The sequence below is a fragment of the Chlorocebus sabaeus genome, chromosome 9 (assembly GCF_047675955.1).
Source record: "Chlorocebus sabaeus isolate Y175 chromosome 9, mChlSab1.0.hap1, whole genome shotgun sequence".
In the NCBI taxonomy this organism is placed as follows: domain Eukaryota; kingdom Metazoa; phylum Chordata; class Mammalia; order Primates; family Cercopithecidae; genus Chlorocebus; species Chlorocebus sabaeus.
The window spans coordinates 69,702,119-69,716,098 of NC_132912.1; the positions used below are offsets into that span (position 1 = coordinate 69,702,119).

The window sequence follows — 13,980 nt, forward strand, 5'->3', positions numbered from 1 at the left end:
CACCATCTCTACTAAAAATACAAAAAGTATCCAGGCATGGTAGTAGATGCTTGTAATCCCAGCTACTCAGGAGGCTGAGGCAGGAGAATCACTTGAACCTGAGTGACAGAGGTTGCAGTGAGCCAAGATCATGCCAGTGCACTCCAGCTTGGGCAACAGAGCAAGACTCCGTCTCAGAATTCAAAACCAAACCAAACTGTATTCTACTGCCTTACCCATCCTAGCCAAAAGCTGTGGTTACATTTCCGAAATCATAAGATCTAGAGAAGACTCTCTGGGAAGTCCAAATGTCTTCCATGACATTTCTGCAAATTCCCTGGAAAATTGGGGTGGGAGGAGGCATTGAGGATTTACAAGGTCATGGTCCTCTGTGGCTCTGAGTTGTTATTTTACTGGCTTAGATCATGAAGTAAGTGGACTTAGTTCCATGGATTGTGGCTCCATTCTATTCTTGCAACACTACCCTACCTTACATTCACTCAGATGGATTCCGTACCTCTGGGTTTTCCCAAATACTCCATTCACACAAAAGTTTTCTGTGCAGCAGGCTTCAATCAAGATTAGTGGATGGATACGGATTTGCTGTTAAGTAAACAGCTTCACATTCAACATTAAGCCACCCTGTTTTTAAAGGCCCTCACCCCTCTTCCACCGGGGTTGTCTCCCCAGTGGCAGCACATGTAAGAATGTTGTGGCCATGTTCAGGAGAGTCTCTAGGCCCTGCTCCTCAAGGTGCTCCCTGTCCTCTTGGGTATCCGAGTGATTTCTCATTGGGGTCAGGATGCCATGGCCACTTCCTGGTCACTCCTAAGTTTTCTGTGTCTCCAGGCCCTGGAATTTCTCTTCTCCCTTTCCCCTGATTCTCTCCCTGAAGTATGGAGACAGATTTTCCCTTTCATCTTTTCTCTGAAGGCTCTAGGTCCTTCTTGGGACCCCGTCTCCTTAGCCATGGAGGTAGCCCTTGTTCTTGGCTATCCAGGAATGTGAAACCTAGCACTGTCCAACCAGAACCCCCCATCCCTTTGCACAATGAAGCAACCTCATTGTCTAGGGTGATTCCTAAGGTTTGTTGTCTCACAGCCAAGGAAATCAAGGACACGGACACACAAAGAATGAGGTTAAGAGTGGAAGTAGGTGAAAGGAAGAGAAGAGCTCTCTGCTGCAGACAGGGGTCCCAGAGAAATGGGTTGCTTGTTCCATGGTGAAATGCAGGGGGGTTTATAGATGAGGTTGAGGAGGCGGTGTCTGATTTACACAGAGTGGGAAAGATTAGTTGGACCATGTGTGCCTTTGCATAGGGCACGAAAAACTGGTTAGGGCTAGGTGTGCTACTTGCATAAGGTGATAATTTCTGGCCACCCTCACCCTAATCTTTTATTACACAGGACTCTGCCTGGCCTGTGCCATGTTGCCCTTTCCTTTACTGTACACAATAACAAAAAAAAGGGAAGATGGAGCCTCCATGTTGGACATGCCTGGCTCCCAGGTAGTCCTTTTCTATTGGCACAGCTGCCAGCATTCCCCTGTATAAGCTTCCAGCTTGCTTATCTATGCTTGCAGCTTGATTTTTCAGGCTGCTCTTTGTTAGAAAAAAAAATTTATTGGGCTGTTTTTTGTTAAAAGGGAAGCTCTGCCGAGGACTCTTTTGCCCTCACTATCAGCCTAAATAATTTCTTTCTACCTCCTGTATCAACAGGACTGGTCAGGGGTAGGATAAGCATGTAACCCAAGCTGGGCCAATCACATTCTGTCCTTGGAAATGTTTTTTGTGGGGGAAGGAAGGTTGGAGTTTCAGAAGATTCCATCATTGAACCATGGGGACAAAGTCCTGGATATAGCCACACTCAAGGCTCCTGATTCTTCTCCACCCTTCCCCATAAGTGAAGCAATGAAATTCCTTCTCCATCCAATAGTTGGTTTTTATGTGTATTTTTCTACATAAAATTTACCATCGTAACCATTTTAAAATACACAGTTCAGTGACATTAAGTACATTCACATCACTGTGCCACCATCACTCCCATCTGTCCACAGAACTCTTCATCTTGCAAAGCTAACACTATGCCCATTAAACAATAACTCCCCATTCTCTCCTCTGCCAGTTCCTGGCAACACCATTTTATGCTCTGTCTCTATGGAATTGACTGCTCTAGGTACCTCACTTAAGTAGAATCATACAGTATTTGTCCTTCTGTGACTGGCTGATTTCATTTAGTATAATGTCCTCACTATTCAGCCATCTTGTAGTATATGTTAGAATTTCCCTCCTATGAGCCTGTAAAATCAAAAGTGAGTTAGTTACTTCCAAGATACAATGGAAGTACAGGTAGTGGCTAAATGCTTCCATTCCAAATGGGAGAAATTGGTCAAGAGGCACAGGCCTCCATGCAAGTCGGAAACCCAGAAGGGCAGTCATTAAATCTTAGAACTCCAAAATAATCTCCCTTGACTCCATGTCTCACATTTAGGCTACACTGAGACAAGAAGTGGGCTTCTAAGTCATTGGGCAGATCCACCCCTGTGGTTCTGCCAGGTACAGCCCACTTGGCTGTTTTCACAGGCTGGCATTGAGTGCCTGCAGCTTTTCCAGCCACGTGGCACAAGCCATCAGTGAATCTACCATTCTGGGGTCTGGGGGACGGTGCCCTCTTCTCACAGCTCCACTAGGCAGTGCCCCAGTAAGGACTCTGTGTGGGGACTCCAATACCATATTTCCCCTCTGCACTGCCCTAGTACAGGTTATCCATGAGGGCTCTGCCCCTGCAGCAGACTTCTGCCTGGACATCCAGGCATTTCCATACATCCTCTTAAATCTAGGCAGAGACTCCCAAGCCTCAACTCTTGCCCTCTGTGCACCTGCTGGGCCAATACCACATGAAAGCCACCAAGGCTTCTTATGGCTTGCACCCACTGGAGCAGCAGCCTAAGATGTATTTGGGGACCTTAGTCATGGTTGGAGCTGGAGTGACTGGGACTCAGGGTGCCATGTCCTGATGCTGCACAAGGCAGTGGGGCCCTTGGCCTAGCCCATGAAACCATTTTACCTCCTAAGCCTCTGGGCCTATGATGGGAGGGACTGCCATGAAGGCCTCTGAAACTCCCTCGACACATCTTCCCCATTGTCTTGGCTATTAACATTTGGCTTCTCTACTTATGCAAATTTCTGCAGCTGGCTTGAATTTTTCCCAAGAAAGTGGGTCTTTCTACCACATGGTCAGGTTACAAATTTTTCAAACTGCTATGCTCTGCTTTCCTTTTAAATGTAAGTTCCAATTTCAGACCATATATTGGTGAATGCATATGAGTATATGCTGTTAGAAGTAGCCAGCACACCTCTGGAACACTGCTGCTTAGAAATTTCTCCCACCAGATATCCTAAATCATCTATCTCAAGTTCAAAGTTCCACAGACTTCTAGAGCAGGGGCACAATACTCCCCGTCTCTTTGCTAAAGCCTAGCAAGAGTGACCTTTACTACAGTTCCCAATAAATTTCTCATCTCCATCTGAGACCTCCTCAGCCTGGATTTCACTGTCCATATCACTGACAGCATTTTGGTCACAACATTCAACAAGTGTCTAGAAAGTTCCAAACATTCCCACATCTTCCAGTCTTCTTCTGATTCCTTCAAACTGTTCCAGCCTCTTCCTGTTACCCAGTTCCAAAGTTGCTTCCACATTTTCAGTTATCTTTATAGCAATGCCTCATTTCTCTGGTACCAATTTTCTGTATTAGTCCATTCTCACTTTGCTATAAAGAACTAACTGAGACTGGGTAATTCATAAAGAAAAGAGGTTTAATTGGCTCACAGTTCCACAGGCTGTACAGGAAGTTTATGGAACTGGGGGATTTGGTTAAATAAATGGTCATCTAGCCATACTGTAGGGTACTGTGCAGTCATTAAAAAAGATGTGGCTGGGCATGGTGGCTCATGCCTGTAATCCCAGAACTTTGGGAGGCTGAGGTGGGCAGATCACCTGAGGTTGGGAGTTCAAGACCAGCCTAACCAACATGGAGAAATGCCATCTTTACTAAAAATACAAAATTAGCCAGGAATGGTGACGCTTGCCTGTAATCCCAGGCATTTGGGAGGCTGAGGCAGGAGAATCGCTTGAACCTGGGAGGCGGAGGTTGCGGTGAGCCGAGATCGTGCCATTGCACTCCAGCCTGGGCAACAAGAGGGAAACTCCATCTCAAAAAAAAAAAAAAAAGATGTAGTTCAACGTAGTTCACAGTGGAAAGGTGTTCGTATTATATTGTTGTAGGGGTGGTAGAAGCGGGAGCAGATCCCAGATGATGTGTATGCATATAGTATTAATAATATCCATCCAGTGTGTGTGTGTGTGTGTGTGTGTGTGTGTGTAGACACGCACAATCTTGCACATGCACACATCTGGAATGGATAACCAAATTATTAACAGTGGTTATTGCTAGGTAGAATTATAGATTTTTTTTTCTCAGGTTGTAAAATTTTTCAATAATGAGCATATATTTCTTGCATAATTTTTTAAAGGAGAAGATTTGTGGTGTAGGCCCCAGAGATTTCTAATCCGTGGCAGCTGGGTCCCTGGGACTGCCCCAGCTACATTTCCACCCCTTCTTGCTCTTTCCCTCCTCCCCCACACCCCTACCTTCCCCCAAGCCTTCAGTCTCCTGAAGCCAGGTAGGGAGCAGGGGCTCTTTGGAAGAGCCCACAGAGTTCCAGGTCAGATGGTCCAGGCTCTGTGCCTTCGTCTCTTCCCCTGCCTGCTGTGTCATTTCAGGTGGAAGGCCTGGAGGTTCACCAGGAGGGTAAATCAAGAGAGGGCCCAGAGGCCAGTCTATTTTCCAGGAACATGACGAGGCTCCAATTGCCCCTCTTCTCCTCTGGAGGGATGGGAAGGTAAGTCTCCTGCTCTCCCTGAATCCTTGCCATCCCCCTGATCCCTTCCCCACCAGGAGCTTTCAGGCCTTACTAGCCCAAATGAAGTCATAGGCTGGAACCTCAAGGAGGCCATCTGGACACAGAGGACAGCCATGGTGAGAACTTCCCAGGCTCTTTGGACAAGAGGGTAAGGAGGACTCTGTGCAGCACTGTCCCTACTGACCCCAAGGGCAAGGAGAGGCTGGAACTTCAGAGGGCTTCCTCCAAAATGACAGGTGTGCTGGCCCCTGGCTATGGCTTGAGGAAGCTTGGCAGACCAGGGCAAGGGCTCTGGAAGCCAGTTGGGGCTGATAGGCTAGACTCTGGGTACCTGGCTGTCACTGTGGCAGGGCTCTGCCAAGCATGGGGCAGGTGTGGATACAGCCTTGAAGTCAGAGCGGCCTGGAGAATCACCTCCAGGGAAGAGACAGGCAGTCTGGCACCCTGGCACCTGCACCCACCAGACTCCAAACAGGACACAGTTTAGGGCAGGAAGGGGTAAAACCATTCCCATATGGCCTTTCCCAGTGGGCTCCTACAGGAAGTGAGGGATGTTTCGGAGGCTGTGGTGGAAAGAGGGCCCTTGGTGGTGTTCCTCTATCTTTACCCATGAATCTTTTCATTTTCTCAGTTTCCACCAAAACAAGCAAAATTCCTGACCCATAAAAAGCCCTTAATTTGGGGAGTGGACATTTCCAGATGTTTGGGGAGATGGCAACACAAATTTAATTGAACCTTAGACATATTAGACAACCTGCATCCTAAAAAGCCCCCAGCCAAAGATGGATGGAGAGGCTGCCCTCTCCGTGTTCCCACCCCCACAGGGGTAGGAGTCTCCAAACCATTTTCTCCTTGGCCTTAAGGGGAGGCGTAGGCTCCATATAATGACAGGAGGCCTTTTTGCCGGCTTCACCTTTTCTCAGTGCCCAGCGGTGTAGATTCTTTTTACTCCATGACACAAATTCTGCCACTGCTTAGAAGGCAAAAGTGGTTGTAGTCATTTTGCTTTCAATGATGATCTCTTTGTTCTGTGGTTGCTAGGATTCCTTTAGAGAGCCCCTCTTGTTGCTTTTTTTTGTTTTTGAGACAGGGTCACGCTCTGTCACCCAGGCTGGAGTGCCATGGCGCAATCACAGCTCAGTGTAGCCTCAAACTCCTGGGCTCAAGGGATCTTCTCACTTCAGCCTCCTAAATAGCTGAGACCACAGGCGTGCAACACCACGCCTGACTAATGTTCTTTTTATTTTTCGTTGAAACGGGGTCTTGCTATATTGCTCAGGCTGGTCTGGAACTCCTGCCTCCAAAAGTGCTGGGATTACAGGCATGAGCCACTCTGCCCCACTGGCCTCTAGTTGCATTTAAACAGGTTGAGAATTTCACAAATTTGAATCACAAAAGATTTTTTTTCTCCTGAAGTACTAACCTGAAATAAAGTGTTGTCCTGCAACTTGGGCCTCAGGGAAACAGGAGATTCAGTAGCCAAGAAACCAGTGGCAACCCTTTGTCCCACCTGGCAGTGCCGCAGCAGGGCATGGGTGGAAAGGTGGAGGGACAGGAGACAGCCGCAGTGAGCTGTGCCCCCACACCCAGTTCTCTTGCTACAGCCCAGCCCTCAGCCTTCGAGCTCTGGCTTCATTATCCCCTTCCCATAAATCAGAAAGAGAAAAAGAAACACACACACAACTTTTTGGGGTCCAAGGACGATGTTAATAAATATATAAAATTTTAAAGATCTGGATTTCCAAGGCACAAGAGTTTAACACAGGCCAGGTTGGTTCTTACAGGAACGACTCCGTGTGTGCCCTAGCATCCCAGGGAGGGGAGGGCAGCAGGGGGAGGGCAGGGAGCCCCCCAGGACCTCCACTCTCCAAATGGGTTGCAGGCCAGGGACCCACTGCTCGTGTTCCTCCAGCCTGGTTCAGAACAGCCCCCTTGCCTTGGGGAAGGAAGAAGTGAGAAGCACCTCTATCACCCGGCAGGCATTTAGGAGACATCCTCCAAGACCCTGGAGGTGTCCAGGGACCCCCTGCCACTTCCTGAGAGCCAGAGGATCTAAGGCTGTTACCTGTCCCTTGGAGGTAGCATGGCCAGCAGCTGAGCCCAGCTGAGGCCCTTACAGCACCGTGGGTCAGTGTGTCTTCCCCACCCCAGCACTGCGCCGGGGCTGGCACCCTGCCCTGGGGCACTTGGCCTGGGTGGCCCTTGTCATCTCCAGGGCCAGGCTATGAGTGGACTCTGGTCCTCAGTCCTGGGATCCGACCACCCCTGGGAGAACCACACTCTGTCTGGCCCAGCTTGAGCCAGGTAGGAGACGAAGATGCCTGACTCCAGCAGTAGTGATCTTTGGAGAAGGGCAATGATTGAAGGGACAGCCTGAGAAATTGTGTCCCCTCTGTGTCCCACAGAGTCCCCTTGCAGGCTGAGAGTGATCATTGAAGTTGCCATCCTGGTTGAGCCAGGGGGTGAGCACCAGTTTGAAACCCCTGGATGCTGAGGAGTTGGGGTCCAGGGTGTCCTGAGCACCCTTCTCTGGTGGGCTGGGGGTGAGATTGAGGGCCAGTCTGTAATCTGGAGTCACCAGAAGTAACACAAGTGACATCTGCAGGGCCAGAGGATGGCCATGAGCACCATCTTCCAGCCAGCAAAGACAAACTGGCCTCTGCTGCCTGGCCTGGGCTGGTGGAACTGCATGGAGCTCTCGGCTGCCAGGGCTGGGCCTGCAATCACCTTGTGTCCCACCCGCCCCAGCCCTGCAGCTGGGAAGCCTCACGCCACATTCCCAGGCCCCCTTCCTCTGGGCCTGGCTGTGAACAGCCCCCCACCTCCCCTGGCCCTGCTTTGCCTTTCTGGGGAGAGGGGCCAAATAGGCAGGGCCTCCACAGGTGTCCTCACAGTTCCGGAAGGCAGGCAGCCCTGACAGCTTCCAGCTACAGACCAGCCAGGATTCAGACCTGCCCGGGCCCAGGGTCTGTGAGGAGGGGGCAATAGTTGACCCTGGTCCCGGCAGGGGAGACCAACAGGGGCCCTGAGAGGGTCAGTCCCACCGGGGGCAGCTTGCTGAGGTATCTCCGATTAGGGCTTTCCCTGATCTTTGTCTTCCTCCCGCCCCGCTTTGTGGGGTAAAAAGCATCATAGCCCCAAACGAGAAGAAGGCGAATGATTTAAAATGAAGTCTGTGCTTGCGCCTGCCCTGCGGTGTGTGTCCTCTGAGCTGGGGGTCACAGGGCAGTACACAGAGTGTTAACGTGCCGGTGGGATGGCAGGGCACAGCTCATGTCACGGGGGAGGCAGCAGGGAGACTGGTGCCTGGATACCTCAGGTCTTCTCCGGGCTTCCCTTTATCCTCGGGGACTGGCGTAGGTGTCTGAGTCCAGCCCCAAGGCAGCCCCCCAGGGGTGGTAGGGGAGGTGCTCCAGGATGCTCCAGGGATCAGTGTCTCAGGGGCAAAGGGGTGCTTGGTCCCTGGGGACCTTGTATCCAGAGCTCCTGGGAGCTGTGTGGCTCCGCCATGCTGATGGTCCTCTGATCCTGTTGGCTTTCCAGGAGGCTCCACAGCATCTGGAGGGGCCTGGGGTCCTGGTAACGGGCTTCCAGGAGTGGAGGAGGGGGGCAGTGAGGTTGGGCCAGGGTCTGGGCTAGGGTTGGGGCCCAAGGCCTTCTTGATGCAGGACACACAGCAGAGCCGGTGGTACCCGGGAATGGAGCAGTAGCGATCAAGCACTTCCATCTGGCAGAAGACAGACCTGTCTCCCATGCAGGGCTCTGCTGCACACACAGCACAAGGATGGAAGCAACGTGGGGATGCCTGTCAGTCAGGTGGCCCTGCCTCCCACTCACCCACTGACTGCCGGCCCTCCACCCCCTGCCCCTGCTGGACCCACTGTAAAGCTTTTTCCCAGGGTGGGCTACGGAGCCGCCTGACAGGACAGTGAGCCCTGACTACGTGGAAGAGGAACTAAAATCCTCTAGAGCGGCAGATCTCCAAGTGATGTCACCACACACAGCATCAGCGTCACCTGGAAGCTTGCTGGCAATGCACATCCTCCGGCACCACCCAGTCCTACTGCATCAGAAACTCAGGCTGGGGCTCAGCGCTGTGCTTTCACAAGCCCTCCAGGGGACTCCACGTGTGGGTGCATCTGAAAACCCTGGCCCTTGACCATTTGCCCTCAGCCTTGCTGCACACTGGAATGCTTGGGGATGCCCGTCTCCTTCACCCACACACTGGACAATCTAGGGTGTGGCCTACCACCAGGTGGTTCTAACTTGCAGCTGCTCTGGATAGAAGTGGGAACTCTAGCCCCTCCCAATCAACCCAAGATGCCTGACCCACTCCAGCCAGGGTCAGGCTAGAGCCCAGGAAACTCATGCTTGGGACAGGCAGACTGACCGTCCTGCCACAGTCAGCACACATGGGGACATTAAGCCTGCTACTGCTTAATTTGGAATCAAGCAGATATCAGTTCAAATCCAGGCTCTACCACTTAAAAGTGTGGGGCCTTTGGCAAGTCACTTAAACCCTCCAAGCCTCAGTTTCTTCACCTATAAAATGGGGCTGATGCTGACCCTTACCAATGAATAATCACATTGCAGATAACATCTTTAAAGTACCTGGTAAAGGTAAGTGCTCACTACACTAGTTGGCTTTGCCCAAAATATCACACCTTTCTGTGATAACTCCATGTAGGTTTCTCCAGACAGAATGTGAAGGCAGGAGCTTTTTTTCCTACTACTTTTTGCCAGAGAGAGAGAGAGAGAGAGAGAGAGAAAGAGGGAGGTGGGAAGAGTGGGAGGAACAGAGGGAAAGAGAGAGACACAGGTGGAGGGGCAGGCTTAGGGGAACAAGAGAAAGAGCAGAGAAAAATGGAAAGCCAGTGGCCTCTAGATGGCGCCAGATCTCCGGCACCAGAATCAGGGCCTCGTCCTTCAGCTTTGGGAAGGAAAAGGGCAGGAAACCCAGGGACTCCCCCATTGGGAACCTCAGCCTAGGAGCAGAGAAGTAGAAGACGGGAGGTAGAAGGTCCTTTGAGGACATCTAGTCAGAACCTTATTTTACAGATGAGGTCACTAAGCTCAGAGAGGTTAAGAAATTTGCAGCCAACTGGTCCTCTAACTAGGAGTTAGGGTCTTTGATCTTTCTGCTACTCATCTTGCCAGACCCTGGTCCTCAGGAGGGTGAGGAAAGAAAAGAGAGATGGAACCTAGGAAAGAGGTGAAGAATCTACAGGCTGGCACGTAGCAGATGCTCAGTAAATATTTATCCGTGGGTGGATGAATGGAAAGATGGGAGGATGAACTGAATCATGGGGCTGAGAGAAATTGCTAGGCCTATTGTTACGGAAGCTGATAGCCAGACAGGAGTGCATGCATTCTCTCATCCAATTCTCTCACCAATCCTATAAAGGCAGCTCAGATCTATAATTGCTGGTTTGAAAATCTTGAAACCAGATATAGTTCAGAATTCAGAACTTTGGGGATCAGAAAATTAATATTCTGTGTTTATATTATAGAACATCCTCAGTGGAGCCTGAGATATCACCTTGTAACTAAATATGGTGACATTTCTATAGCAAAAGAATAAATGATCTCATCAGTTCAGGTCAGATTTTGCTGCCAGGTAGGTTTGCACCAAACTTAGAAATAAACATTTTGGAATTGCAGGTAAGGGGTCATGGACCAGCAGAGCCTCCTCCCCACTTCACAGCTGAGGAATCTGAGGCTCAGGGAGGTGAAGGTCACACACACAGTTACAAGCTGGGTTTGTTCCACTGCGTGGCCCATGCTGCAACACGAGGGCCACTGAAAGGTCTGGGGAGCCGGGTAGGGTCCATAGACTGTACTTACTTGATGATATCTTGTTAATGGCATGTAGGGGTCCAGATTGTGGCACCCACTGCCCCTCTGGCGTCCCACGTTCCCAGACATCAGCCCTCACCGTGGAGTTCTGGCGATTTCCTATGAGCAGGGAGAAGCAATTCTAGTATTTGGGACTTTGGTCCCAAGGGACTGGACCTGGCCTCCCCATCCCCTCTGGCTCACCTCCACAGGCGGGCAGGCTGCAGACCTGGACGGTGTCTGGCCTATCCCCCTCGCACTGCCCGAGGCTGTTGGCATTGGTCCTGCACACCACCTGCCGCTGCTGGATGCCCTCTCCGCAGGTGGCAGAGCACTGCCATGGGTGGGTCAGTGTCAGGCACAGCGGCCGGGGTCAGGGCAGGTGGAGAGAAGAAAGACGAGCCAGTGAACTCAGAGCCCAGCCAATGCCCAGGGACAGAAAGGGTATGAAACAGAGCATCAAGTCTTCACTTGACCAGAGGGACATGCAAGGACTGCTTCTAAGTAACCTCATTGGGACATCGCACCCATTGTCAAATATTCCTGATACCAATGGTGAAGAGCCATTGCCCCGAGCCTATAACCCCCTGGGCCTTTCCACAATCTAAATGGTTAACCTCTGGCTCAGGAGGGAACCTCTGGGACCCCATTTCCTACTACCACCTGCATGCACTGTGTCTGGTCTGTGCCTGGGTTCTTAAATATTTTGTGTATCACTTTAGCAAACTCCCCTGTTGCAGTCCACTACATGGTGTGACCTGGGGCAGTGGATTGACATGACGATATCCTATTAACAGGATGTAGGGGCCTGGATTGTGGCATCTGCTACCCCCTCCCCTAGCTCAGTGTCTAACTCTGTAAACTGAGAGAGCTGGGCGACAGGGTCTCCATGGACCCTTCTCTGACTAGCTCTGATAGTCAATAATCTTGTAACTTGATTTACCAAACATGGGCCTGCAGAAGTATGTTCAAAAGTGTCTTCTTCCCTGAGGGGGAAGGGTGCAGGTACAAGGAGCAGGAGGCAGCAGAGGACCACCGTTTGCAGGGGGTGGCCACACACATCGTCCCCTGGACCTGACCCACTCTTACTCTGACAAACAGGGCATGTGGAGGTCCTCAGTGGAGGGGCAGGGACTCCAGGAAAGCAGCGCTGCCCATTGTGACTGGGTTACTTTTTAGGTGCTGACCATAGCCTTACCTAGCTGGAAGGAGAGGAACTTGCAGGACCCCCCTTCCCACACTGGAGCATGTGACCACTGAGACACAAGGGTCATGTGGCCACACAAACACGGCTCATCCTCCCAGGATGAATCATTACAAACAGCAGTTAACAGCTCCTGACTGCTCAGTTAGTCTCATAAGGGGCTGTGAAAGTTGATTACATGAATAGGGTCATACTTGTCACACCCAACTAAATCAGAGTTGAGGGGCCAGGGGAAAAAGCACTCAGGGCACCTAGCACCTGCTCCAAGAATTAAATTTTCCACAAGGCCAGCTGCTGAAACAGGCTGATGTAATTCCAAGACCACTTTTACCTAGCAACTGCCGAAACAACCTGCTGTGACTCCAAGGCTACTTTTACATAGCACCATCACTCACCAGTCAGAGCTTGCCAGCTCCCAAAAGCTTGTCTAGTGCCAAGGAGTTTGTGTTCAACACAACACATATTATGTCTCTTTCTAATAAAACCCCCAACCTTTCCTCTGTTCTTTGGACATACTGAAGACCGTCCGGTCTCTGTATGCCTTGAATTGCAATTCTTACTTAATCAAAGTTACATTTAGAGATTCATCTCTATATTTTGCTTATTGCAACAGGGCCAGTATCTTCCACTATCTGCCATCTCTGTTACTTTTATCTGTGGAGTCCTTTGAAGACCAGCAATCTTTCTATTTGATATCAAAACAAACGAAGCTAGATATGATGGAGATGGATATAAAATGCATGCGTTGTGTGCGGATTTTTGGTTCTTTACAAATACTCATAATGCAATATTTCAAGCATACAGAAAAGTATGGAGTTATTCACAAAACCCTATCCAGATGCCACTACCAGCTTTAATAAATGAGCATCCCGGAATTTTTACAAATTGCGTTGTGCCCCTCTAAACATTAAGGAAATGACATCCATTGGAAGTGCTTTTTTATTTCATACTGAAGTGCTTTTTCCTCACCTAAATGTATCCTCTATTAATAGAAGTTTATCTATTTTGGTAAGTACAGTTCAGGCCTGTTCATTTTTCTTGTTGTATAGTACTGTATTGTATGAACAGACCATGATTTTGGTCTAATCTTCTATAGATAAACATTTGGGATATGTCCTAATGTTTTGCTATTACAATAAACATCATTGTGATCAAATGAGGATTTTTAAACTGGGGTAATATCTATATAACAAAAAGTTTGCCATCTTAACTAATTTTTTCTTTTTTTGAGATGAAGTTTTGCTGGAGTGCAATGGAGTGATCTTGGCTCACTGCAACATCTGTCTCCCAGGTTCAAATAATTCTCCTGCCTCAGTCTCCTGAGTAGCTGAGATTACAGGCATACGCCACCATGCCCGGCTAATTTTTGCATTTTTAGTAGAGATGGGGTTTTACTATGTTGGCCAGGCTGGTCTTCAACTCCTGACCCCAGGCAATCTGCCCGCCTTGGCCTCCCAAAGTGGTGGGATTACAGGGTGAGCCACCACGCCCAGCCCATCTTAACTATTTTTAAGTGTACGGTTCAGTGGCATTAAGCACATTCACATTGTTGTACAATCATTACCACCATCTGTTTCCAGAACATTTTCTTCTTTCCCAACTGAAACTCCATGCCTATTAAACACTAACTCCTCATTCTCCCTCCCCCAGCCCCTGGAAATCACCAGCAAAGTGCCCTCATATAGTGTTTGTCCTTACATATCTGGATGTCTGGCTTATTTCTTTTCTTCTCTTTTCTTTCTTTCTTTTCTTTCTTTCTTTCTTTCTTTCTTTCTTTCTTTCTTTCTTTCTTTCTTTCTTTCTTTCTTTCTCTCTCTCTCTCTTTCTTTCTTTCTCTTTCTTTCTTTCTCTCTCTCTCTCTCTCTCTCTCTCTCTCTCTCTTTCTTTCTTTCTTTTTTGAGATAAGGTCTTGCTCTGTCACTCAGGCTGGAGTGCAGTGGCATGGTCATAGCTTGCTGAAGCCTTGACCTCCTGGGCTCAAGCAACCCTCCTACCTTAGCCTCCAGAGCAGCTGAGGTTACAGCACACACCACCATGCC

The 13,980-nt window shown here is 49.6% G+C and overlaps 1 protein-coding gene across 4 annotated transcripts in view; it reads right to left on the reverse strand.

The window, feature by feature from the left end:
* Positions 1 to 6,571: 6,571 nt before the first annotated feature.
* The window catches only part of ADAMTS14 (ADAM metallopeptidase with thrombospondin type 1 motif 14), an 87,278-nt gene continuing 79,869 nt past the window's right edge, over positions 6,572 to 13,980 (reverse strand). For 3 of the 4 annotated variants that reach the window (XM_007963156.3, XM_038009105.2, XM_007963155.3), the window contains 3 exons: positions 10,942 to 11,071; positions 10,747 to 10,857; positions 6,572 to 8,667 (listed from right to left, as the gene is read on the reverse strand). In XM_007963156.3, the coding sequence (XP_007961347.2) occupies positions 8,174 to 8,667; positions 10,747 to 10,857; positions 10,942 to 11,071 (735 nt within the window). In that variant the 3' untranslated portion in view covers positions 6,572 to 8,173. The remainder of the gene's footprint in view (positions 8,668 to 10,746; positions 10,858 to 10,941; positions 11,072 to 13,980) is intronic. The other variant, XM_038009104.2, reaches the window with a different exon arrangement.